This window comes from Myripristis murdjan, chromosome 13, assembly GCF_902150065.1.
Source record: "Myripristis murdjan chromosome 13, fMyrMur1.1, whole genome shotgun sequence".
Lineage (NCBI taxonomy): Eukaryota > Metazoa > Chordata > Actinopteri > Holocentriformes > Holocentridae > Myripristis > Myripristis murdjan.
The window spans coordinates 23,507,831-23,531,597 of NC_043992.1; the positions used below are offsets into that span (position 1 = coordinate 23,507,831).

Here is a 23,767-nt window from a genome sequence, read left to right on the forward strand (position 1 = left end):
TTATTTTTGAAACGTCGGAAATGTGCTCACATCCTCCCGGTCCCACCAGTTTAGGGCTCGGGCAGTGCACTTCCGTTTGATGGCGTTATCATCCAGAGGGAGAAATGACAGCTGGTGTGTCGCTTCAGGATTCATGTTTCCAGGGCGAGGTGATGCACCTCTCCGTCTCTAACCATGGAGCTGCTGCATTATCCTGAGGAGGTGCTTTTATTCTGAAGTCGCCGTAGGTTAGACATAGTAAAACTCCTAACGCATCTGCAGTTTTATATTTTTATTATTTGTTTTTATATCATCATGAATACATTGCAAGAAGACGCACAGCAGCCCCACTCGTCAACAAGGTAAGCCATCCTGTTGAGCTGTCTTTGTTTTCGCCGGGAGACATGTCGTGCATGAAGTGACTGTGTACATGTCAGACCACAAGGAGGGTCGGCCCATAATGTACCAAAACCACAAACTACAAATGTGCTTGCAACAACAGACTGACCACACATGCCGTGTTTGACACACATGACGCGGTGACACTGATCTCCCAGTCAGATGGTCCGCAGCACAGCGCGTGTTTCCAGTAGGATTTGTTTACATGTGACAACTCCCACTCCTGATTGGTCGAGCCCTCACGCCGCCAACACCCTGCTAATGACGCATGATAAGTGACATGGCGTGACTAATGTAAAAACATGTTATTTTTTCATATTTTTCCATAAAAGTCAGTTTTCAAGTGCTGTAAACATACAGTTAAGTTAACAGGCTAACACGCTATCTACAACCCTGACACACCGCATAAGTTATCCTATAGCGCCCCCCCTTGGTAGGAATTAAAAAGTAGATTTTTTTTTTTTTTTTTTTTTTTTGGTCGAAACCGAAAGTAACGCATACGGCACAAAGTTCAGTCGGATGAGGTCCGTCTGCCTCGACGTCTTCGTCTAAACATGTTATTTTATGTATTTATATGTATGTTTACGTTATTGTCGGCGTAACGCAGTGATCAGAAAGCCGCTGCCGCACTTTAGGAGGAAAACCTTGTACTTCCTCGAGTTTACGGGTCGCATGCGGGAAGTAGGCGTGAGGTTCGCCTTTTTGACACTGGTGCGTTGTTAAGCTGCGGTCAATCCAGAGCCATGGACTCGGACACAGAGGTGGAAAGGTGTGTGTGAACCCACAGACTCTAAGCAAGGGAGGCTAGTCCAGCTGTGATGATGTGTATGATGTTCATGTCACGTTAACGTCATGTCTCACACACAGTCTACTGTATCTCTGTTTGCGTCTCTGTTAGAGTGTGTTTGATCATTTTTAAGTTCACTTTGCTCACTTTGCCTCACTTTCCTTGCCCCCTCCAGGATATTAGAGCCTGGGGCTGAGGAAGAGGAGGAGAGGAAGAAGTGGGAACGACCTCCCTCCAGCTATGGCTCAATGAGGAGCGACAGTGAGGAGGAGGAAGAGCCTGCTGAGACCAGCTCCTCCCCGGTTGTCTTTGCACTACCTGAAGTACCTGTTGCTCATGGAGACACAGGGTGGGTATTTTTTTATCAGCCTTGAATCCCTCGTGTGGGACTCCCAAAGACTATCAGCACAGAAGTGTAACTATTATGTGAGACAGAATCATTTTCAGCGGAATATTGTTAAACTAACCCCCTGAACATGCGATTGGTTTTAATTTGTTGTGCGTGTGTTAATGAAAAAGTCAAGTAAGGTCTTGCTCAGCTGCTACTCACTGAGGAAATGGCACAAATACACTGAGGGCAGCTGAAGCAGCTCATCAAAACTACAAAAACATAAAACATATGGACACACATCTTGATGTTTCATGTTCTAGAAATAAGAGAGTATCGTTCCCGCTCTGGAGACTCGGACCAGTATTAGGTCAACACAGGGAATACAGGTATTTTTTTTCATGATGTAGGTCATGATATAGGTGGAACATGTCCGAGGTGTGTGGGGGCTTCTGCCGTTTCCTCCCACAGGTCAAGAACAAGACAGTCAGGTGAACTGAGGATTTCAAAATTGCCCCAAGGTGTGAGTGTGTCAGCACTGCGATGTACTGGCGACCTCTGCAGCGTGTTTCTATCCCAGTGCTCACTCTGGGATGGGCTCCAGCACCCCGCGACCCTCATTAGGATGGGCAGCTTGGAAAATGAATGAATGAATACCAAAAGTAAAGACAGTTGTTTTAAATTTATTGCACATGGAATGATTTAAATCTTTCATGAAAGCATGGACTACATCTTGGTCATTTTCGTTATGCCATAAATGTGATGTTATACCACCTCGCTTTCTATAAACTTGAATTACCATGTGTGCTCCTCCTGAGTGAATAATATTAAGTGAGTAATAATACAGAATTCTGAAAAGCAAGCATGTACTAAGGTTGTTGTTTTTTTTTTTAACTGTAGCCAGCAGTGTGATGTTATGTCTTGTCTTCTGGTCCAGGTTGCAGCTGATTCGCTCTGAGTCTCCAGAGACCCTCTACACAGCAACCACACAGCAGACCAAACCAATAGGAGCCTGCGTCATAGACACCAGGTGGACGATGCTTACACACACACAAACACACATTTATCTGTTATTGATCTGGGAAAGGTTAGGGACAGTGACGGTTACTTCTACATGTACATTGAATTGTGGTCTTAGCCCACTAACTCAAGTAATCTGGTTCTGGCCTGATGCATGAAAGGGTTGGGTTGAAGTTTGTTCATACGGACATTATGAGAAACATGTTTAAACCTGGCTTACATGGCTGACTCTGATGTTGAAACGGGATACTATGGCCTGCCAGCCTCTTACTCCTTTCACTGGTCCTGTTGCAGAACTTTGAACCCTAACCTCCCGATGAAACGTCCTGGTATCGTGTGTCTCATGTTGGAGCAGACCCGTTTCCCATAGCAACTGCAGTCTGACACTTTTAAATGAGTCATTAATCGTGAGAAGTTAAAAGTGCCTTTAACCTCAGGTCTTCTGTCAGCAACATCTAGACGATGGCACAGATTTCTCCCAGAATCACTTGTTTATGTATTACTGGGCCCTGGAACTGTTGGGACTTTTAATACTTTGTGTAGATGGACTGTGGATGGGAATACTCTGTTAATTGGTTGGCATGGCAACAGAAAAATAGCAGAAAAAAGAAAAAACAGTTCCACAGGAATCACATACACATGCACACACCTAATGTATGCACACCCAGTGGTAAATCTGTTGCACATACGTTCGTATCATTATCAGTTGGGCTTATATTGCACATTTGTAGTTTTTATATTGCACTTATTAACAATGTTGTGTGGAGTCCAGGTCACACGCCGTGCTGTGCCACTGTGCTGACCATGTTGCTGACAACACGTAACCTGATCAAGACCCTGGCTAGTACCACGGTCTGGCAGGTCCCCTGTTAAAACATGTCCAGGTCTCTACCAAGCATCGTAGTCGATGGATTCACCTTTATTCAAGAAATTTATACTTATTTCAGGAGAATTCTGGCAGCAGGTGTAATTATATTTGGAAACCATGACCCTACCTCACTGTGATGTTGTAGTCTAAACACTGCTGTGCATCATGGGATTTCCTAAAAGACACAGCAGACAACTCACCCAAACTAACAAAAGATTTGGAAAAAATCCCTGTTAAAAAGACAACTTTTATTTAAAAGCTCAATAAGTGCATGATGTCTCTAAAGTTTGTGAGCAGTCGTGTTAATCGTGATTTGATTGTTAGTGTAAGCGAGCAGCCCTAGTTACAGGTGTAAACTGCTCACCTGGGTGATCAGTTGATTGGTTTGTTTTTTTCTGACTTTGTTTGGTTGTTGAGTTTGTCTGTCAGCTTCATTTGGTGTTGTTGTTGGATCATAATTAGCCTATGAGTAGGTCTGGGCAATACATCGATTTTATACCAATGTTGTGATATGAGACTAGATATAATCTGGGATTTCATGATGTTTCCTGACTTTCCAGGCTGTTCTTGCTGTTGTTATATTTACCTTTATCCACTTAGTTATTATAGAGGCATTACTGATAATTAAAAGCGATCTTCTTGTGTAAATATTTTATGAAAGCACCATTAGTCATTCTCACAATATTGTCATAATATTGACATATGTGGTCAAAAATATAATATTTGATCTTGTCCATATCACCCAGCCCTACTAGAATCATCATACTGATGTGATTTTGAGCATCAATGAGGCTTTATTAGGTGCTTTAGAGAAGATTTCAAAATGTCTCTATATATTTAGAGGTATATATATCAAGATACGTATTGTATTCCATTGTATATATATATTTGCCGTTTGATTTCACCCACCCGTTGTTCCCATAATGCAACACACTCTTTATCTTGTGACACAAAAGTGAACTAGAACAATTTGAGTATTGAACTTTTTTGTTTTTGAAAGTTTGAAGGTGAAAAAGACAAAATGACTCACCCCAGAGAGCCTGGGCTCCTCCTGTCCCTCAGGTCCTTTAATGAGCTGGAGGATTTGGAGGAAGTGGAGGGAGAGGAGGAAGACAATTATTTGGTGGTGGACTCCCCGGAGCCGCCTTCTCCCGTGGAGCCAGATGACACTATGGAGACCGAGGATGAGGACGCCCAGCCAGGCAGGAAGCACTCGGAACAGGAGCTGCCCTATATATTCAAGGTTGGTGCACCCCAGGTGGTCTGTGACACAATAAATATTATATTATTATAAGAAATATTTGGAAACATAGTCAAAACATACAGCATCCTTCAACCCACTGTCCTTAAAACCCTGGACAGGACAGCAATCCAAGACACTGCCTTTTTTCATGATAATTATTATTTAATTTCTACAGACTATTTGACAAGACAGTCATAAAAAATATCCTAATATTCATCTCATAAAAATGTATTAAAAATGTTAAGAATAACTGTGATCACAGTGGGTGTAATGTGGATGTTTTCCACCATGCCCTCTCTGCCTCTAAAAGTGAGCATGTGACACATTTCTTGATGCCATTTGCTTTCATTCAGTTTAAATCCCAGTTTTCTGTGACAGCAAATTAAATGTAGTAGGTTCATGCTGCAGGAGATGCGTGTGTCTACAGGATGTTGCTGTGCGCGGTCGTGCAGCGTGAAATGTTGATTGGTTCTTTCTTGGCCCATGACTAACCCCTCCATAAAATTTTGTGCAAATCCATCCATAACCTTTTGAGATACCCTGCCAACAAACAGATGGATAGTGGTGAAAACATATGGAAGCATGATTATTAATGTCAAAATGTCAAACCTAAGCAGGCTCTAAGTGCACAAGACTGAATTTACCCTGCTGGCATTATTTGTGTTGGACGGCATGCTTACCTGTGTTTTCATAATTCTCTCTCCTTCTCCACCTCTAGAACATCCAGAGTGCTCTGTCGGTGCTCAGCGCGGATGAGCTAATCACGTTTAGGTTGTGGTTTTTTCATTGTAAGAAAGATGTCACCAGTTCACACGTGATGGAGGGTGACATTCTCGACCTGGTGGACAAGATGATAGAGGTCACGGGTAAGAGCACATGGCAGCTCTATTAGCTATAGGAGAAGCAGTGCCCAAAAGTTAGAAGGGTGCAACACATGGATGCTTTGGGATTGAAGTAATCACTTTCTCTTCTTGGTTGTTCAACACAGTAGAATTTAGCTGTAATAAATTTTATGCTGTGACAAATGCACTGTCGTGCAGTTTGGGATTAGGCCCTGTGCAACGCATGAGGAGTGATAGATTTGTTGTTTGTTGCTTGTTTTTCTCATGCAGGAGCAGATAATGCCCTGTGGGAAACTATTGGTTGTTTGCAACACATCAATAAAGAGCAGGAGGCAGAGGAACTGGAGAACAAATGCAAGAGAGGTAAGTGAGCGCCCTTAGGAGAGAAGTGCTGTGCCTGAGATAAAAGATTATGTGACACTTGTGAACTTTTGTGTGAGCATTCCTGTAATGAGTGCAATGGTCATTGTTTCTAATGACTACCCTCTTGACACAAGGTCAGTTTATACTTCTGCATTAAAGTGCTGCTGTATTTATGCCATCAATGTGTGTGTTGCAGTCCATTTCCATAGAGAGTAAAGACAACATGATACCGGTCGCCCTGAGCTTCAGCTGAAGGGTTTTTTTTAAATAAAGTTTTTTTGGCATTTATGTTTTATTTGACAGTCACAGTAGAGAGAGACAGGAAAGGCAGGGGAGAGAGAGGAGCAGCAAATGGCTTTACGTTAGATTCAAACCCAGGACTCTGTGATCAGGACTCAGTTGTAAAACGTGGTACACGCTCTTATACGGTGAGCTGCCAGGGCGCCCTTGAGCTTAATACTTTTAACGATATGTTAAGATGCTGCCAATTTTCCCCAAATTATACACATTGCAAATTTATGCTGGTAAATATCCCAAAACATCGCTTTTGAGATGGCCATTGTGTCTATTAGTGAACTCTCTGTTTCAGAGATTGTAAACAGTAATTTTCTGTGTTTACCTGTGCTTCATTAGCACAGAATTTATAAATTCATGACAGCGGCAGTGATCCAGGTGAGTTACTGGTATCTTACTAAACTCAAGCCCGATAATTTATTTTCCCTACATACTGATGAGGACATGCACCTCTTTGTACAACTTGAGGTTGTTTTGCGGTTTGTTTTTGCCGTGTGTTTTTCACTGGCTGCAGCTTGGAAGTGTTGCCAAGTCACCGCTTTGACCAATCAAGACGATAGCCCTACTATCGCCTCCTTTAAGTTCCTGGACCTCAGATTTTACCCTCCATTAACTAATCCATTAACTAATGGAAACACTTTCAGAGCCTGTTAAAGAGCCGACATGGCCTTCATGAAAAAGGCCATTTGGTGATTTAGTTCTAGTGGGTAGAGAGACTGTTCTTCCACTGGAGGGTTCAAACTTCCCGTTGGTAAGCGTCTGTCATGTGTCTGTGCCAGCTTCAGTGGTGCTTTGTGGCAGCTGAAGCGGACCTCCCTGTGGAGCAGGACAAACAAACTCTCTTTCCCTTGCTGCATCAGTTGAAAATTACATCATCATTGACATCGAATGTTTTCTTGTTTTCTCGTTTATCTTTGGCACCAGCTGTGGTTCGCTTTCATCTGAAGCAGCACTTAATCAGAAAACACGATGTCATCTATGAGGGGATCCCCGAGCCAGGAAAGCAGCAGCACCTGAACACCATCTACGTCGAGCCCCAGATTTCTCTCAGCGGTTATGGAGGGATTGATCCCTACCATGAGATCCGACCACATCCGCCCTCGCCTCCCCGCGTCCCCAGCCCCGACACCTTTGTTAGTGTGGACGAACTGTTCCGTCTGCGTAAAGACGACGGCCAGCGGGTGAAGACAGTGCTGACCACTGGGATCCCGGGAATTGGCTTGTCTGTGACTGTGGGGAAGTTCTCCTTGGACTGGGCAAAGGAAAAAGCAAATAAGGTGGGATGTAAAGGAAATTAATTCTGGACCTCGTGAACATGTCATTTAGGGCTGAAATTTTTACGTTTTTTTTTTTTAAGATGTCATTTAGTGTTATGTATGTATGATTAAATAAATAAATATTGCCAAGATATATTGTATTTATAAGCACAGAATATTGTAAACAGCAGATGATAAAAGTTATTTATGTATGTACGAATGTATGTATTTTAAATTAAAATTTTTAACATATTACTCCAAACTATATATAAAATCCATTTCATTCTAATTAGGGTTGAATGATATGGTAACAAAAAAATTATTCACATTATTGTGACAGATATTATGATTGTGATATAATTAATCATTTAGTGGGAATGATGAGTTTTATATCATAATTTCCATTTTCATTTTTGATGTGGTTTATAAAACCAACATGTTTTCTAATCATTAGTAGGTGAGGGCATCTCTGTACTGCCACAGTTATAATGGGATTTTGTCACACATCTTACATGTTATCCAAAAAGTATTGCTGCTATGGTGTAGATATTATACTTGGCCAACCTGCTGTTTCAGTTGTTTTGATTAATTGTTCAGCTTTAATTTACGATATTCTAAATTTCTCAGTTGTGGTGGGCCAGTTTGGGTCAAATACCCAGGGCAGTGTTACTTGGTGAAATTAAATCTACCAGTGAAGCGAATTCCACAAATGGTTCTTTTACATAAATAACGCTGAGATCGCCTGTGTTTCGATGTTCTGCGTGTAAGTGATATCGTGTCCCCATCCGTTTTCCCCAGGACCTGCAGTTTGTGATCCAGCTCTCTTTCAAAAGCCTGTGGTCGCTCCGCACCCACCACCTTCCTTCCTCAAAGAAAATGACCATGATGGAGGTGATAGAGTATCATCACCATGAGTGCAAAAACACAAAATTCCTGGAGGAACCTGACTGTAGATTTCTCTTCATAATGGACTCATTTGATCGTTACCAAGCTCCTCTGGACTGGGAGGTATCTGCTAATGCACACACACACACACACACACACACACACACACACACACACACACACACACACACAGATATTCTGTGTAGAGGAGCAGGGAATAAAACATGGTAACAGGATCCAAAGTGGTCATATAAACACATCAAACATGTTTAAAAGCTTGTGGTTGGTTGAAATCTAACAAATAGTAACCCGCCATGCATTTAATAAATAATCCTAAACCTGTGGGTGTTTCTTTATTTATTTTCTCTGGTTCTTCAGAATTCTCCAGTGGTGACCAACATTTACGAACCAGCACATCCGGACGTCCTGATTGTCAATCTCATCCGAGGCAATCTGCTTCCCGCTGCTCGCATCTGGATCCTGGGGAGACGGGCAGCAGTCTCAAATATTCCTGCTAGATTCATAGACACAGTCACAGAGATACAGGGCTTCAGGTGTGTGTCTCTATGTGTGTGTGTCTCTCTCTTGTCTCCAGTGATGTGCATGTGTCAGTCTTTTAAATGTGTCGGGGGCAGGGGTGTTCCTGTTGCATATGGCTCTGGTATCAAAAAGAAGAGTGGTATACAGTTCAAAGAAACTCTTATTATATAAGCATTAGAAAAATCTTCAAAATCTTTATTAGAGATTTTGATTCTGATTATGGAAAAAAAAAAAACTAGAGCAGCTAGAGTGTCGTTGGTGCATAGGAAAAGGTTTGTGATTTTGCTGCTCCTATGAAGACGATCGCAGAAGCTGAAATTATTTACTTTGTCATCCATTTCCATATTTTTATTTGGTAGCAACTACAAATATCTTATCAGTTTTCACCACTGCTATTATTCTTTTTTCAAGCTAATGGGCAAAATCACAGAAAGTCATAATATCCTGTACAAATGAAAGTAATCCCAGTATTTCCTTGCTGTGTGCAAGAAATATTTTTAAAAAGGTTCAGCAGTCAGTTCACCTAACTTCAACCCAATTTCTGTTTCTCAATAAACTAATGCACTTGAGTATATTCATTTTATTTTCTTGTTCCTCCAGTGATGAAATGAAAGATGACTACCTGAGCCGGCGCTATGAAAATGCACAGCTTGCAGCAAATATAGTGGCGCATTACAAGCGCACACCCTCGCTCAAAATGCTCTGTCGCCAGCCCTTTGTCTGCTGGATGGTGGCCACCGTGTTTGAGCGCGGTTACCGCTACCAGAACTACGGAGTGAACCCCCCCAAGCTCACACCCTTCTACCTCCACATCATGATCATCCAGACGAACCGCAAGCTGCAGCACTACTACGAAAAACAGGAAAACGACCTGGTAGAGTGCATCAGTCTGTTGCAGGCTGCTTTTCCATGTATTCCCATAGAAGCAAAAAACACTAAAAGTGTTGATTAGTGCTTCTCATTTAGTCACTATTCTGACAGGTACTAGTCGTGTAATTTTGTGTGTTGCACTATAGAAGATACTAGACCTAATGTATTTTATTTCATATATATATATATATCACTTTGTGTTTTACTAGTAATCCTATTATAATACTAGTATTTAAAGGAATACTTCAACACTTTGGGGAAAAATACCCTTTTTCCGACTTACCCAGACAGAGACAAGATGTTCAATACCATTTTCACCTCTGTACATTCAGTCCAGTGGCTCAGTTCCTTTGGGTAGCATTTCGTGCTGTTGTTTGAAATACATGTCTTTTTAAAATGTGAAAAGAAAGAATAAGAGTTGTTTAAGGAGAAGTTAATTTGTGCCGGATCCTCCTATACCTTCAGCAGTGCGCGGATCACTGCGCCAGATAGAAGGATAAATGTGTTCGGTTACAGTTTGAAAATCTAACTTCTCATAAAATGACTACTAAAATGGCTACTGATTCTTATTGAGTTGTGATCCTGCAGATAAAACAAATTGTGACAAGATAGAGCTCTCCTTTAGTTCTCAAGGGAGACAATAGCTACCCTGACATATTCTTCTTGCACACATGGCTGACAGCATAAGGTGAAGTTGTACAAGTACAGATAGCTGGGCAGTGAGACGTGTTTAGGTCCTACTTAGACTATTTTGTCAATTCTGATAAAACTCAAGTTAACCTTCATGCTGTAGGACAGGCTACCTAACCCTAACCCCGTGTGAAAGGAAGTAGGTGGTTCTGTCACTGTGTTGTGGTGAGTTGTCATTATAGCGTCTGGTAATCTCTGTGGCCCTTTCTTTTGTTTCAGAAATGGTCCGATGATGACAAGCACGTGATAACAAAGATGGGGAAGATGGCCCTAAAGATGCTGGAGAAGAACATCAGTGTGTTCTCTGAAGATGACCTCAGAGAGCATGGCCTGAAGCTGAAGGAGGTGGCTGTGTTCTCCGGCCTCTGCACCGAGCTCCCCACCGCCGCCTCGAAGGACAGGAAGTTCTGCTTCATACACTTCAGCTTTCAGGTACAAATCTGACAGATATTTTGGATACCTCCCATATTCTGTTAAATGTTAAAAACATGTACCTTTCATTCAATATTTACTTTGTGTTTTCAATTTTTGCTGTGATTTTTCTTGACAGTAAAATGTAAATAACTGTAAAACAAATTTCAGCCCTCATTTTATAAATGAGCACATTCATGCCTGAAATGTTGATATGTGAGATCCATTGTATAAATGTACTCAGTTTTACAATGCTTGTCAGGTTGAGGTTTTTATGTAGATTAGCTAGCTCATATACTATAGATATGTAATATATATAATATAATATGGTGCATATTCCCACATCTTCACACCTTATAATATTAAATTTAAATGTTGCCTGTCTTAGCAATCTGATTGTCCTTCCATGTCTCCTTATAAAGTAGCTGACTATGAATTGAAATTCCTTAAGTTATATATTTACTTCTTTAGGATCATAAAGTCATCTTCATTTTATTTTGTCCCTGTAAGTAGAGTGGAAAGAGACAAGAAAGCTCAGTGAGAGACTGAGTACGTGGCGTGTGACATGGGTCCTAATTTGGCAGTTGTACACGATAAAATATGTCAGTGGTGTGTGGCTGCAAACAGACTCAGCCTGTCTGGCCATCATGATATCTCATTGGGGATAGTCTCAAAGACCGTTCTTCCTTCTTCCCTCCTCAAGGAGTTCATGGCCGCCCTCTACGTCTTCCTGATGCTGCGCATAGATGGAAAGAACATTCTGGGTCACTCCAGCTTCCTGCACATGCCGAAGCTCCTCGTCAAGGATCAGTCCAAGGCAGCAGTGAGCATGGTCCACAGCGCCATAGGACGGACCCTCAGCTCCCCGCTGGGCCACTACGACATGTTCCTGCGCTTCCTATGTGGCATGCTTTGCCAGACAAACCATGACAATTTGTTGAGGGGGAACCTCCTCCGCCCCCGCCTCCCGCCCGTGGGTGGACTGAAGGAGGTGGAGCGGCTGCTGGAGAAGACGATCGACACGGCCCCAGCAGACCGGGTGGAAAACCTGAAGGAGTGCCTCAGAGAACTGATCCAGGAGGATGACTAAGTTGGAGATACTTGAGTTCAAGGAAGGAAAAGGAGGTTTACAGTCTGTCGTGGTAATCATCTTTGGTCACAGCTGTGATTGTTGCCATCAATCTTTAGATTGTGCCGTTATGGAAGTGAGCTTTGTTTGATGTGTTGATAGAACATGCGACAAGTAAAGTTTGAATTACAGAACTAAGGTGGCTGGTCTTTTACGGATATCTTCATGTTCCTGCCCTGTCAAAGAATAGATAAGTAATTGAGTGAGACTCCGTTCTACAGACTTGCTCAGTCAAACATCAAGTTTCTCCGTTTCACACATTAGATTTATGATCATTTAAATGACAGCATCAGACATTTATTGGCAGTCATCTTACCATTGCACTGGACAAGTAAAAATGACCACTATGCATTACACAGTACTCTAACTAAATATATTGTGCTGTATATTGATGTTTACTTGCCTTGTGAAATAACAATGGAAATAATACGGAAAAAATAAAAAATGTCTGCCAGATGACGGCAGGCATGTAGATTATGTGTGTATTTCCCATGGGAGTGGTAAGAAAACAAAACGTGGAATTCTCCCTTAATTCACTTTATTGAACACTTTTGAGGCTGATACTGAGTGACATGGGGGTCTGGAGAAGGAGGTTTGATGAGACTAAGAGACATTACAAATAGGAATCTGATTTTGTGGACACGTTCAAATTTGTAGACACACACACTTCAGCTTCACACAGAATTGTAGACAGAAGTCCCACAAATCAACCCAGTGCCAAACTGAAAGGAGAAGAAACCTAAAGAACACACAGGCTGGCTTGGAGGGTGTCTGATGCAATCTGTAACCTCTCAAAAAAAAAAAAAAAAAAAAAAAAAAAAAAAAAAATAGAGGCGTGCAGAATAAAACTAGACAGCCTGATGAGAAAGAACAGTGTGGGAGCGGGATAAGTTTTACATTGAAATAGGCTTTAAATCATTTTGTGTGTGTGTGTGTGTGTGTGTGTGTGTGTGTGTGTGTGTGTGTGTGTGTGTGTGTGTGTGTGTTTTTGTACTGTGTATAATGACTCTAAATTCAAGCTTCTCTGATATGTTTTCAATAAAATTACTTTTTTATGACGCTAGATTTTCAGGCATGCATGTTTGTGAGTGCTCATGCAGATACAACATTCATGGTGGAAAATGGCCCAAAACCACCAAGTGGACTTTCATGCTGCAAACTAGAAGAAGAGGAGAGAAGACAAGTTCAGGCTTTGTTTGTGAATACTAACAGAGCTATGAGCTGCTGTTATATCTGGGGTGCGCACCAAAACTGCAATCAAGTGCCTTCCAATACGAAAGCATTGACAGATGAGTCTTTGGTCTGCAAACTTTGAGGAAATTCACATTTATGGGGTTGTGTGTGTCTAACCAGGAGAACCATGCTGGAAGATGAATAATAAATCGTTAACAGAAGTACAAATGGTTAATGGTCTTGTAGCCTTATTTAAAGTGATTTCGCGATTCATTATTTGTTTCTACATTCTTAAGATTCATGCGTCAGTTGTTAAGGCGGCGAGTTTGCAAACCTGCCAACTTCCCAGGTACTTTTGTTCCACACTGGTAATTCTTACCTTTATAACCCTTGTGTTTTCATAGTGTGACAAAGTTGTTCAATCACTCACTATTAAGCACATTGAAACCACTATTATAAGACATAAGAGAAAATGAATAAGTGAAATACCTTCAAACTGCCAAGGTGTGATTTGATTTGCAGGAGAATTTATTTCGGGTCACCAAATAAACTAGAGAATTTCAGTAACTTAAACATGCGATGATATTCTGTCTTTTTTACTGATACATATGTTTTTCAATAACACATGCATAAACGAAGTTGTGGTTTCATGTCTGTTTATTGAAGATGTGAAAATGTACCTCTGGTGCGCCGAGGCTCAAGCTCACCTCATTACAACCCGACTCGAAGAAGCTGGCATAGAGCCAAGCTAAGCGCAGGGCTCACACTAAGCCGCGGCGTGTCATGATGAGGCGTCATGAAAACCCTCTACTGGGAATCACAAAATTTGGCTATTTTTTCTTTTGCTTTTTCCTCAAATAATTTCCATGAAAATTGGGCTGTTATAGGCTATCCTAGTCCAGTAAATGTTGTAATGCTGTTCTTGTTCTCTGTTCCGAAACGACCCTTTTTTCATTATTCTGATTGGCTGCTGTTTAATCCACAGTTTCTGATTGGTTGCGATTAGTAATTAAGCGACACCTCAGACCCTTTATTAAAAAGAATACCAATTACTACAAAACAAGATAATAATTAATTTATATTAAGGAAAGATGACCAAACTACATGATATTTAATGGGGGGCGGTAAGCAACTTGGATTATGTACAGGGGGGCGCTGGCCCAAAAAAGGTTGAGAACCACTGTTTTAGGCTATAGAACAACATAAATATGGTTAAATATGTATGACACAGGAGTGTCGTAACTTCTGAAACAGGGCTTGACCGTTAAATAATCACTGCGCGGACACCGGAAACACAAAGAGTTACTTCCGCGACGGTTTTATGAATGAGTCCAGCTTCCTTGTTTGGCTTGCTAGTGCCAACCGCGTCTAAAACCGGAGCGGACTCCACAGGAAAGTTAACAGGCAGCTAACATCAAGTCAGTCAAAATGGATTACACAGCAGACCAGAGTGGGTTCAGACAGCGTAAGTTACGTACGTGATGTTATTGTTCAAATACATTTTTCTCCAGATAGACGTTACTAACTGCCTGCACTCACACACCGGTGTAGCGTAACGGTGGTTGACGGAGACGTTACCCAGCCTGCAGCGTCACGGTAACGGCCGCCGGTGTGTCGTCGCTCGGCTGGTGGACAGATAACTAAATATCATGTAAACCCAGGGACAAAAATCAGTCAGTCGCTGCTAGTTTTGTCGGCAGCTGTAGATAAACGTCGGCTAGCTAGTTAGCTTCATGAGAGCACCGTGTAGCTTACCTTATCATGCTAAGCTGGCTAATGGTTATAGGCTTTACAAGATTACCCCTGGGACGGTGTTTTTATTTTTATTTTTTTTAATATTAAATGTTAACTTTATGTCTGCTGGGCCGTTCGACTTATGTTAACATGTATTTGGTTAGCATATATGCACAACTGTATGTTTAAGTGTTGAAGTCTTTGCTATGTTGTCCCAAATAACGGTACCTGCTACTGGCCGTACTGACAGGCACGTCCTCAGCCGCACTCCGTTTGTTTCATGGCCTCCTGAAATATAATACTGGCTAGCTGCCCAAGGTGTGTATTAGGATATAAATCAAAGTTCCTCCCAAGTCCTGTAGTGAGGAATACTGTAGTCTAAGTAGGCTAGTTGTGTCCACACGATTAACTGTGGCACAAAGAAATCAGGACCAGACACTCAAGTGGAATACAATAATTTAAAAAGTCTTTATTCACAGGGCTACATGCCAAATAGTATGTATGGTACACTTAGTGGCCACTTTATTAGGTCCACCTGTACAATGTAATGCAGTTTAGTGCCATAAATTTTACTTTTTAAGAAAGTTTACAATGTTCAGTTTTTGTTGACATTGTGGAGAATGTGTAAATACAATCCTGTGTTTATTACTGAGATTGTAGTTTGCAGAGGTCTTGTACTGGACTACATTTTATGGATAGGTGTTTCTAATTTTTTTTGCCCTCCCTATTTATATACATGAAGGGGGACAGAATATTGGAAACGTGTCAATAAAGTGCAGTCCAGCACAACAGCACCACTTCAATGTTCAGAGTTCAATGACAAACTTATAATTGAATGAACACCTCTATTGCTGTGACAAAAAGAAAACCATATCATTATAGGCATCGTAAAAGTAAACTTTATGTCAGAACAGTTTTATTGGATTATTAGATTGTATTAGATTGTGCAGATGTACATAATAAAGTGGCTGCTGAGTGTATATACTGTATATATTTGATGGATTTTAACTTTAAAACAGGGAATGCATAACGGCATTCAGGCACCAGTGATAAGCTATATGGCATCATCCCACTGCACATAGCATATGCAATATTTGAGGATTCGATAGGTCAAGAAACTATAGGAATCTCCTGCTGTGTGCCCTCTATGAGAATCAGTTCTTCCTGTTAGCGTTAAAAATAACCACTCTGCCACAGCAAGGCTAAGTAGGGTGTAGCAGAACCAGGGCACATTAAAGATGCACTTAACAGGACCTTGAAACCCTTAGGCTCTTTATTAATTTGAGGCTAAAGTGGTCATCCTGGGCTGTAAGTTATCTTCTCTTGCTTTGTTTGCATATGTATATGTATATGATTGGCTCAAGCAAGGTCATGTGAGAACAGATTTAATGACAAATCTGTCACGTTTTGTTTTGAAAGAGGAACAAGGTCCAGATTGATGCTGCCTGTGTTTTTTAGGATGATGCAATAGTGGCCTTGTGATAAGTGTGTGATCAAGGGATCACTCCTCCCTTGGGAAGTAAGTCCTGAGACCGTTCTCAAGCAAACAGCACTCACACTGTGAGAACACAGACAGACACACTATTGTTGATCCTCATACAGTAGATAGCCTTAAACATTTGGCCTTAAGTGGTCACATGGCCTGTATTTTGGCTCTTATGGTAGTTTGACATCCTCACAGGCCTCTTATAGCAGTTTAAGGTACGGCTACAATGTGGGAGTATATTTAGTAGTATATTTATAGTAGTATATTTAGTAGTTAGCAGTTAGTAAGTTTGTGATTTGTCAGATACCAAGAGAGGCTACTAAGGAGACCCACTCTGTGTCTGAAGAACTGTGTTTTATTTTGAAAGTCTACCTCTAACAACATAGTGTGACCCTAGTGATATCTGGGCCTACACTAATGTATGCTGGTTACAGCACAGGCATAGCAGCACCTCAGATTGGTTGAAGCAGATTTACCTGAACAGGGCGTGCAGGAAGATCCGTGGCCTTAATTGGGTCAGGTGTGCAAGAGCAGAGCCAACCAAAACCTGCAGGACAGGCGGTCCTTGAGGACTGGGATGGGGAACACTGACCTACACAACAGTTGCCTTTGGACAATGGATGGAGGGGGAAGGTGTCCATCGCATTTTTGTCACAGCTCAATTGAAAGCCTATTTTGTTTCTGCTTTAGACGGTCTCAGTGGAGAGAGACAGGAAAGACAGGGCAGAGAGGGGAGGACATGCAGCAAAGAGTCTGGGCCAGATTCAAACCACACTTGACTTGATGAGCCACCAGTGTACCCCCATTGAAAGCTTAATTGTACAAATGTTGATGCATGCTGGTGTCTCCACTTTTTTGGTGTCTTCTCTGTGCATCTGGAATTCTGTAACTTTTTTAAAGGGGTGAGTTGAGATGGCACAGTCTTTGTCTGACATGTCTTTTTCTATCCATCCGCCTTTTCTCGTCTCATTTATCCAGAGCCTACAATGCGTCTAAGAAACTATTCGGCGGAAGGTCCAGATGCCAGCCAGCTGTTTGAGGACACAAGTGGAGTTGGGTCTGCATCACAGTCAGGCTTAAGGTGGGAACACAGGCAGGCTAGGCTGAAGACTGAAAACCCAAGTCAAATTTTGCAAAAGTAAACAACTCTCAGCACTGACACAAGACCAGCACACTAAACATGTTCAGTGAACATGTTTTCATGGTTTTTCCATCTGTTGCAGTGATGTTGGATTAAAACAGTTTGGTTATTTGCAGCAAAAAGATATGTAGTCAAAGTGCTGTTACTGAATAGACTTAAAGAAGATGCCATCATGGTTTGACCTTGCACTTTGTGGACTCATGATCAGACCACGAGGCAGCCAGAGATCCATTATTTATTGAACACCATGTCAAGAAATCATCAAGCTAACTTTATCAAGCAACCTACCAAGCCATACCCTTGGCAATGAAATATAATTCTTTAATTGAGAAAAGAAGAAGCATTCTTCGTCTAGACTCCATATGTCATTACTGTTTGCATTCATTCCTTTCTCTGGTGTCTGTAATTATCTACTCATAATAAATCTGACTATAGGTTGATCTTAGTCAAACTAAAAGGCATTTTCTTTTTAATTTTTAACATGTACTGTGTTGGCAGGAACCAGCAGGCAGGGCCTCAGTCAAGCGGCTTTGCCGGCCAGTCCCTCCTGTCAGAACCCATGTCCAACCTGGCCATGGCATATGGCAGCTCCCTGGCGTCCCAAGGAAGGGAGATGGTGGACAAGAATGTAAGACTGACTCATGCATACATCTCTTTTAAATGAATTCCTCAAGGGAATGGCAATGGGGTGTTTTCACTTGAATTGCATTGCCTCCCTAGTTGTATTAAGCATTTATAACCAGAAAGGATGCAAAAGGACCCTCACAAAATGGCCTTAGAAGGGTTGTTGTTACATCAAGTGAAAGCAAGCCGTAGCCATTTTTTTTTCTTCAGTGAAAAGGCCAGTAGTTGCATACACTCAAAGTTAATATGTTGTTTGGCCTACAATAGTTTAAGAATAATGTGTGCTGTGTATTTCTGTGTGCTTGCTGTTTTTCAGTTGGACAGATTCATCCCAATTTCTAAGCTTAAGTACTACTTTGCTGTGGACACGGTGTACGTGGGAAGGAAGCTGGGCCTTCTGGTGTTTCCTTACATGCATGAGGTGAGCTTGTTTGGACCTGCTACTACATGTAACATTCCGACCTGCTTCTAGCTCTGCCTGAAGCTACCAAAGTCTGTTTAGCTTTTTGGCATATTCAGAGTCCTGTGGACCTTATAAAAGTCTGAAACTTTTTTTTTTTGTTTGAATACCAGCACTTGTGAAGTATAAGTCTGTGACAGAAGCACAAGTTGCTTCTTGTCTTGAGGTCAGGCTCTTTTCATGTTGCAGACCCAACACAAGCCAACCAGGACTCCATTTTGGTTTGCACAGCTATAGTTAAATAAACCAGGGCTCTACCTCATTTAATTCTGCTTTTCTGAGGCCTGATGTTTAGGATTAATGCTAAGCAAAGTGAGAGTATGTAATTGTGTGTGTGTGTGTGTGTGTGTGTGTTATAGAACTGGGAGGTAAGCTACCAGCAGGACACTCCTGTGGCTCCTCGCTTTGATGTGAACGCTCCTGATCTCTACATTCCCGCCATGGGCTTCATCACATATGTACTGGTGGCTGGACTGGCCCTGGGCACACAGAACAGGTACACACACACACACACACACACACACACACACACATAGGTTCATCAGCTAAGGTAGTCTGGTGGCAGGGATGGCGTTTGGTTTGCACAGCAGGGAAATACACAAATCTGTCCCTTATGATTTTTTAAAAATTAACCACTGGACATTGGGACGCTGGTTAACATTTTGTCTGTTTTTTTTTTTCCTACCACTTTGTTGGATCTTCTCATGTTTTTACTGAAGTGAACTATTTAAATGTTGCTCTGCATCTGTCCTCTCACTCTTTTTGGGTCAATTTTTGTGTGTATTTTACATTAAAAATGTTTAGAGAAAATAAAAATTTAATGAATAAAGTGTTTTGGAAATAATTCTTCTAAAAAAAAAAAAAAAATCACTGTGCTTTTTAAAATTTAGAGTGAAACAGGAAAATTGACTTAATTTGTTCACTGAGGAAAAATGATGATTTTTTTTCCCCTCTCCCCCCCGTGGTGCTTGGACCTCAGCACAGGATCTCACACTGATGCATGCCCCCCCTAGCTGCCACAGATCACAGTTTATTAATGCACAGAGAGAGAACATCATGTCATTCGGCCCGCAGGTTTTCTCCGGAGCTGCTGGGTGTGCAGGCCAGCTCGGCGTTGGTGTGGCTGATCATGGAGGTGCTGGCTGTCCTGCTGTCCCTGTACCTGGTCACAGTCAACACGGACCTCACCACCATAGACCTGCTGGCCTTCTCTGGCTACAAATACGTTGGGTATGGATCAGTCTGAATATTTTAATTTCCACTCCCACCCCACCTTGTGGAGTCCTTCATTAACATGGACTTCAAACACATAGACTTACTGGTTTTCCCAGATTAAGAATATATTCTGGGAAACATTTACATTTCCTCTATTTTTCCCCTTTATTTCATTCTTCCTTTGCTGATTTTATTAATTTTGCCTTGTTTATATCCTCCGTTCCTTTGTTTTTTTCATTCACTTTTTTTTATTATTAAGAAGCAGCATATACTGGCTTTTCGTTTGCACCTGCTAAGGACAGGTTAGACTTGTTTGTGGGTTTTGTGGTGCTTTAATAAAACAACAAAAAAACATTCCCATTGTAGCAACCCAAAGGCTCTTTGGAGGTTTGTGTGACTGTGAGTATGTGATCTACAGCAGGAAAGCAAAAATAAATTGTGACTGTACGTGTCTTTCTCTTCTTCTCTAGGATGATCGTTGGAGTGGTAGCAGGCCTGTTGTTTGGGAGGCCAGGATACTACCTGTCTCTACTGTGGTGCTGTGCTGCCATCTTTGTGTTTATGGTGGGTAACTTCTGCCCAGCCCTTAAACATTGAAAAATAATGTATGCATAAGCACTGTTATCGTCAGATTTATATAAAGCTGTATGCATGCAGCAGTGTCTTTTTATAAAACTCACTGGTGAACTTCGGGCACATAGTGAATGAGCCTCTTTTCCACTCTCACAATTAACCATAAATGTATGAAGACAAGCTGTTTTTATATCAGTTTGCCGCCTGCTCCACCAGTCTTTATTTGCTCAGTTAAACAAACTGGAAATAAAAAGTGCCAATCCACCAATTATGGTGCAGTGACGAGTTCAGCACATGGACCTGTAAACCGCCCGGCGGTGATATCTCAGAAATGTATCGTTGCTAGTTTGTAGCGCTCATATCTGAACCGGCATTACAAGTGTCAGGATAAAATAAAAGGAATATTAACAGCTAAATAAAATGTTGGCTTTGACTTAATGTAAATTTAAAGAATGATAAACTTAATCACAGAAAAAAAAATTATAAACTAATGTTACCTTGGTAAATGTGCCTTTGATTAGCATTTTAGAAATCTCAGGGTGCTTTCAGACCTGTGGCTCGTTTGCTTTGTTCCGATTCAGGGGCTAAACCGATACAGTTATTTCATTTTTCGTTTGGGGCGTTTGTGTTCACAGGGCAGCCGTCTGTAGCGGTTCAAAGCTGTAAACAAATGCCATGCGCGAACCAGCTGTTCTCTCATTGGTCAGAAATTACCCCGAAAAAAGAAGTTTCCTCTTCCGATCTTACCCACCTGGTCAGGTCTGCCAGATCTGACAGGTGAGCGGCGCGGATGATTTTTTTTTTCTTTTTTTTCGAGCTTGTGCCGCCCCCCCCACATGACGTGAAAAAAATGCCCGCTTCGCCCATGCCTAAAACCGCTACTGAATGTACCGGTGTTCTGTAACGGAGGAAAACATCTCGTTCTACCGGGAATCAAGACTGTGCAGGGAAAATAATATCATACTGCATCTACTGAGAAGAAGACGTGCTGACGAAGATGGGCTCTGACGCTGGTTGATCCACAGTTCTGAGTGAGTTGTGTCGGTTGCTGTGTCGATTCTGTTCTCACTGCAAACGAACCGCTCCAGGGTTCGAATGGAATCGAGCCGAGACCACCTCTTCTAGGCGATCTCGGCTCGCTTGTTTTGTCCCGCATCCGAGCGCGATCGCTGTGTTCACATATGTCCAAACGAACCGATCTTTAGGGGGAAACGCTCCCTGTTTCGGAACAACGGCTCCAAACGGGACAGGTCTGAAAGCACCCTAAGTCAATGATGGATTACGCAGCTGATTTGAATGTGTATACTCTGCTCTTTCTGTCTTCCATTCACTCTCGCTGTTTTCTTTGACTGGTTGATGAAATGAGAGATGGGTGCCTAACAGCAATGTGTGTATTGCCCTCCCTCCAGATCCGCACTCTGCGTCTGAAACTGTTATCAGAGGCAGTGGCCGAAGGGAAGCTGGTGAGAGGAGCCAGAAACCAGCTGAGGATGTACCTCACCATGTCTATAGCAGCAGCACAGCCTGTCTTTATGTACTGGCTTACCTACCACCTCATCAGATAAGACCTGGGACACCCGCCCCCCTACACACACAACAAATGTACACACACACAGAAGTGAAGTAAAGATGTGCAAAAGCCAAACATGGACAAAACACAACCTATGGCTGTCTGAGTGCAATCTCATCCCCTAAAAACACAAACACACATCAAAGAAGCTGGACTTAATGACACTCGCAGCGGCCATAATTGTCTGGATAATATCCCCTCGCACCCAAACACACAGAATGATATACACACATCCATGGAGACAGAACACACACTAACAGGACGAGCAAGAGATGGGAGGTGTTTCAGCACAGCCCAGCGTCATTAGCAATGCCTTTTCTATGTCTTTTTTTACGTACCGGCTTAGAAACTTTGTAGCACCAACAGCAAGTGGCTTTAAGTTGTTTTTGTATACTGTATAATTATTTGTTAATTATGTTTTTTAGGGGTATTTATGTATGTTTGTTTCATGTGTTGCAAAAATAAGTATTGTTATGGAGTTCTGTTGGGTCTGTTATCTCATAAGCGATTTTCTGAGCCTGCAGGAAGAAAGCACACTTAACCTACCTGGTCACGTAAAGCCGCCCATTTCACTTGAAGAACTCAGTTTCCTCACTCAAAGCAAGACTGACGTTAAGGCCAGGTCTGGAAGTTTAGGATAATCATGCTTTCTTACGTCGACTGGGAGTTGAAGCATATCTGTTGCAAAGTCTAACTCTCGTCCTGACATTTGTTTCATGGTTGTCAACATGTCCCACATTGTCGGAAAGAAAATTAGTGCGTAGACCTTATTCAGTTTATAAATCTTTCACTGGACACAGCGGTTATTATAATTGGTCTGTAGTTCTGGGTGTTACAGCCCAAATTTTAACTGTCTAGAAATGAATTTGTATGTGCTTTGTTACATGAACTAGCTTTGCCGCCTGAAAAGTCTTGAATAGAAGCCAGAATGACGAGCTAAGTTATAGACCTTATGATGACATGTTGAGCTAATTTTGATGTCATTTCAGGATGGAATAATTTATTTTCTGCTTTTCATATTGAAAGTCCAACGGTATAAAGGGAAGGGTTGTGATGGTCTGTGTTCTCTGAAGCTTGTTTAAAGTCTCCTTGAGATTCTTATAATGTTGAAGTGAGCGAAATGTTTTGTCTGGTGCGTCAGGTCCGTGCTTCCTAATGATCAAATGTCACTATGAAACAAATTGTCTATTTATGCTCCTTTAGCCAATGCTATGTCTTATTCTAACCAGGGTAGGGTTCACTTCACATTGACCTAAATTACCTCTTCAAAATTCAGTTTTTGTATTTTCTTCATAATGCATACACTGTAACTTCCAGCATGAGACACGTAAAAGGCATTATTAGTTTTAACGATTCATGGTGAAAGACTTTCTTTCATTTAACTGAGGTGCCAATACAGAAGATTTTCCCCTGCTTTATGACAAGTGCTTTATGAAGAAAAAAATACAAGCTCTCATTTTACAGTATCTCTTTACATGAGAATTGCCAATTCTCTCTCACAAGTTGTTAAATTGCATTTTCCATTGATGACTTCAAGTGAATTGATCCCAGCCCTGATTCTCAAAGTATCAACTCAGGCCATGGAAAAATGTGGTGACACTCATCTTGTTCTGTTTACAGACTAGCCAATAAATTCAGATGGTGTTAGTTTGGTGTGAGCTTTTTTTCAGTTTTATGTCCCCTGCACAACAAACAAATTCAGCTGAACCTGCTTCAACAGATGGTGACAATGGGCCACACGATGTGCGAGCTCTGCTGCAAAATAGGAAAACAGTAAAATGTTACTAGTAAAACTAAGCCCTAATACACAGTCTGGTAGAGGCTGTAATTTTTTTTTTTTTTTTTTTTTTTTTTTTTATGAAGGAGCTCCCTGCTGCTGTTCAGTAT

The 23,767-nt window shown here is 41.6% G+C and overlaps 2 protein-coding genes across 4 annotated transcripts; both read left to right on the top strand.

The window, feature by feature from the left end:
- The first annotated feature begins 79 nt into the window (after positions 1-79).
- On the top strand, positions 80-12,737 carry nlrc3l (NLR family, CARD domain containing 3-like). Of its 2 annotated transcripts, none has more exons than XM_030066785.1 (12): positions 80-341; positions 1,341-1,514; positions 2,431-2,523; positions 4,444-4,624; positions 5,343-5,490; positions 5,737-5,829; positions 7,048-7,400; positions 8,178-8,387; positions 8,643-8,818; positions 9,405-9,678; positions 10,584-10,796; positions 11,479-12,737. In XM_030066785.1, the coding sequence occupies exons 1-12, from the start codon at positions 295-297 to the stop codon at positions 11,863-11,865; spliced, it is 2,349 nt and encodes a 782-aa protein (XP_029922645.1). In that variant the 5' UTR covers positions 80-294; the 3' UTR covers positions 11,866-12,737. The 2 variants fall into 2 exon arrangements, with proteins under 2 accessions (XP_029922645.1, XP_029922646.1); XM_030066786.1 differs by lacking the exon at positions 80-341 and adding an exon at positions 874-1,147.
- Positions 12,738-14,387: 1,650 nt separating this feature from the next.
- yif1b (Yip1 interacting factor homolog B (S. cerevisiae)) lies at positions 14,388-23,527 on the top strand. Of its 2 annotated transcripts, none has more exons than XM_030066787.1 (8): positions 14,388-14,551; positions 17,276-17,378; positions 17,937-18,066; positions 18,379-18,483; positions 18,882-19,018; positions 19,597-19,752; positions 20,208-20,301; positions 21,720-23,527. In XM_030066787.1, the coding sequence occupies exons 1-8, from the start codon at positions 14,506-14,508 to the stop codon at positions 21,873-21,875; spliced, it is 927 nt and encodes a 308-aa protein (XP_029922647.1). In that variant the 5' UTR covers positions 14,388-14,505; the 3' UTR covers positions 21,876-23,527. The 2 variants fall into 2 exon arrangements, with proteins under 2 accessions (XP_029922647.1, XP_029922648.1); XM_030066788.1 differs by having other exon boundaries at positions 14,388-14,542.
- Positions 23,528-23,767: the final 240 nt, after the last annotated feature.

Coding starts and splice junctions, on each gene's coding strand:
- nlrc3l (XM_030066785.1), top strand. CDS start 295: ATGAATACATTGCAAGAAGACGCACAGCAGCCCCACTCGTCAACAAG. Junction 342..1,340: donor CAGCCCCACTCGTCAACAAG/GTAAGCCATCCT, acceptor TGCCCCCTCCAG/GATATTAGAGCCTGGGGCTG. Junction 2,524..4,443: donor GCCTGCGTCATAGACACCAG/GTGGACGATGCT, acceptor CCTGTCCCTCAG/GTCCTTTAATGAGCTGGAGG.
- yif1b (XM_030066787.1), top strand. CDS start 14,506: ATGGATTACACAGCAGACCAGAGTGGGTTCAGACAGCGTAAGTTAC. Junction 14,552..17,275: donor GTTCAGACAGCGTAAGTTAC/GTACGTGATGTT, acceptor TCATTTATCCAG/AGCCTACAATGCGTCTAAGA. Junction 18,067..18,378: donor GGGAGATGGTGGACAAGAAT/GTAAGACTGACT, acceptor GCTGTTTTTCAG/TTGGACAGATTCATCCCAAT.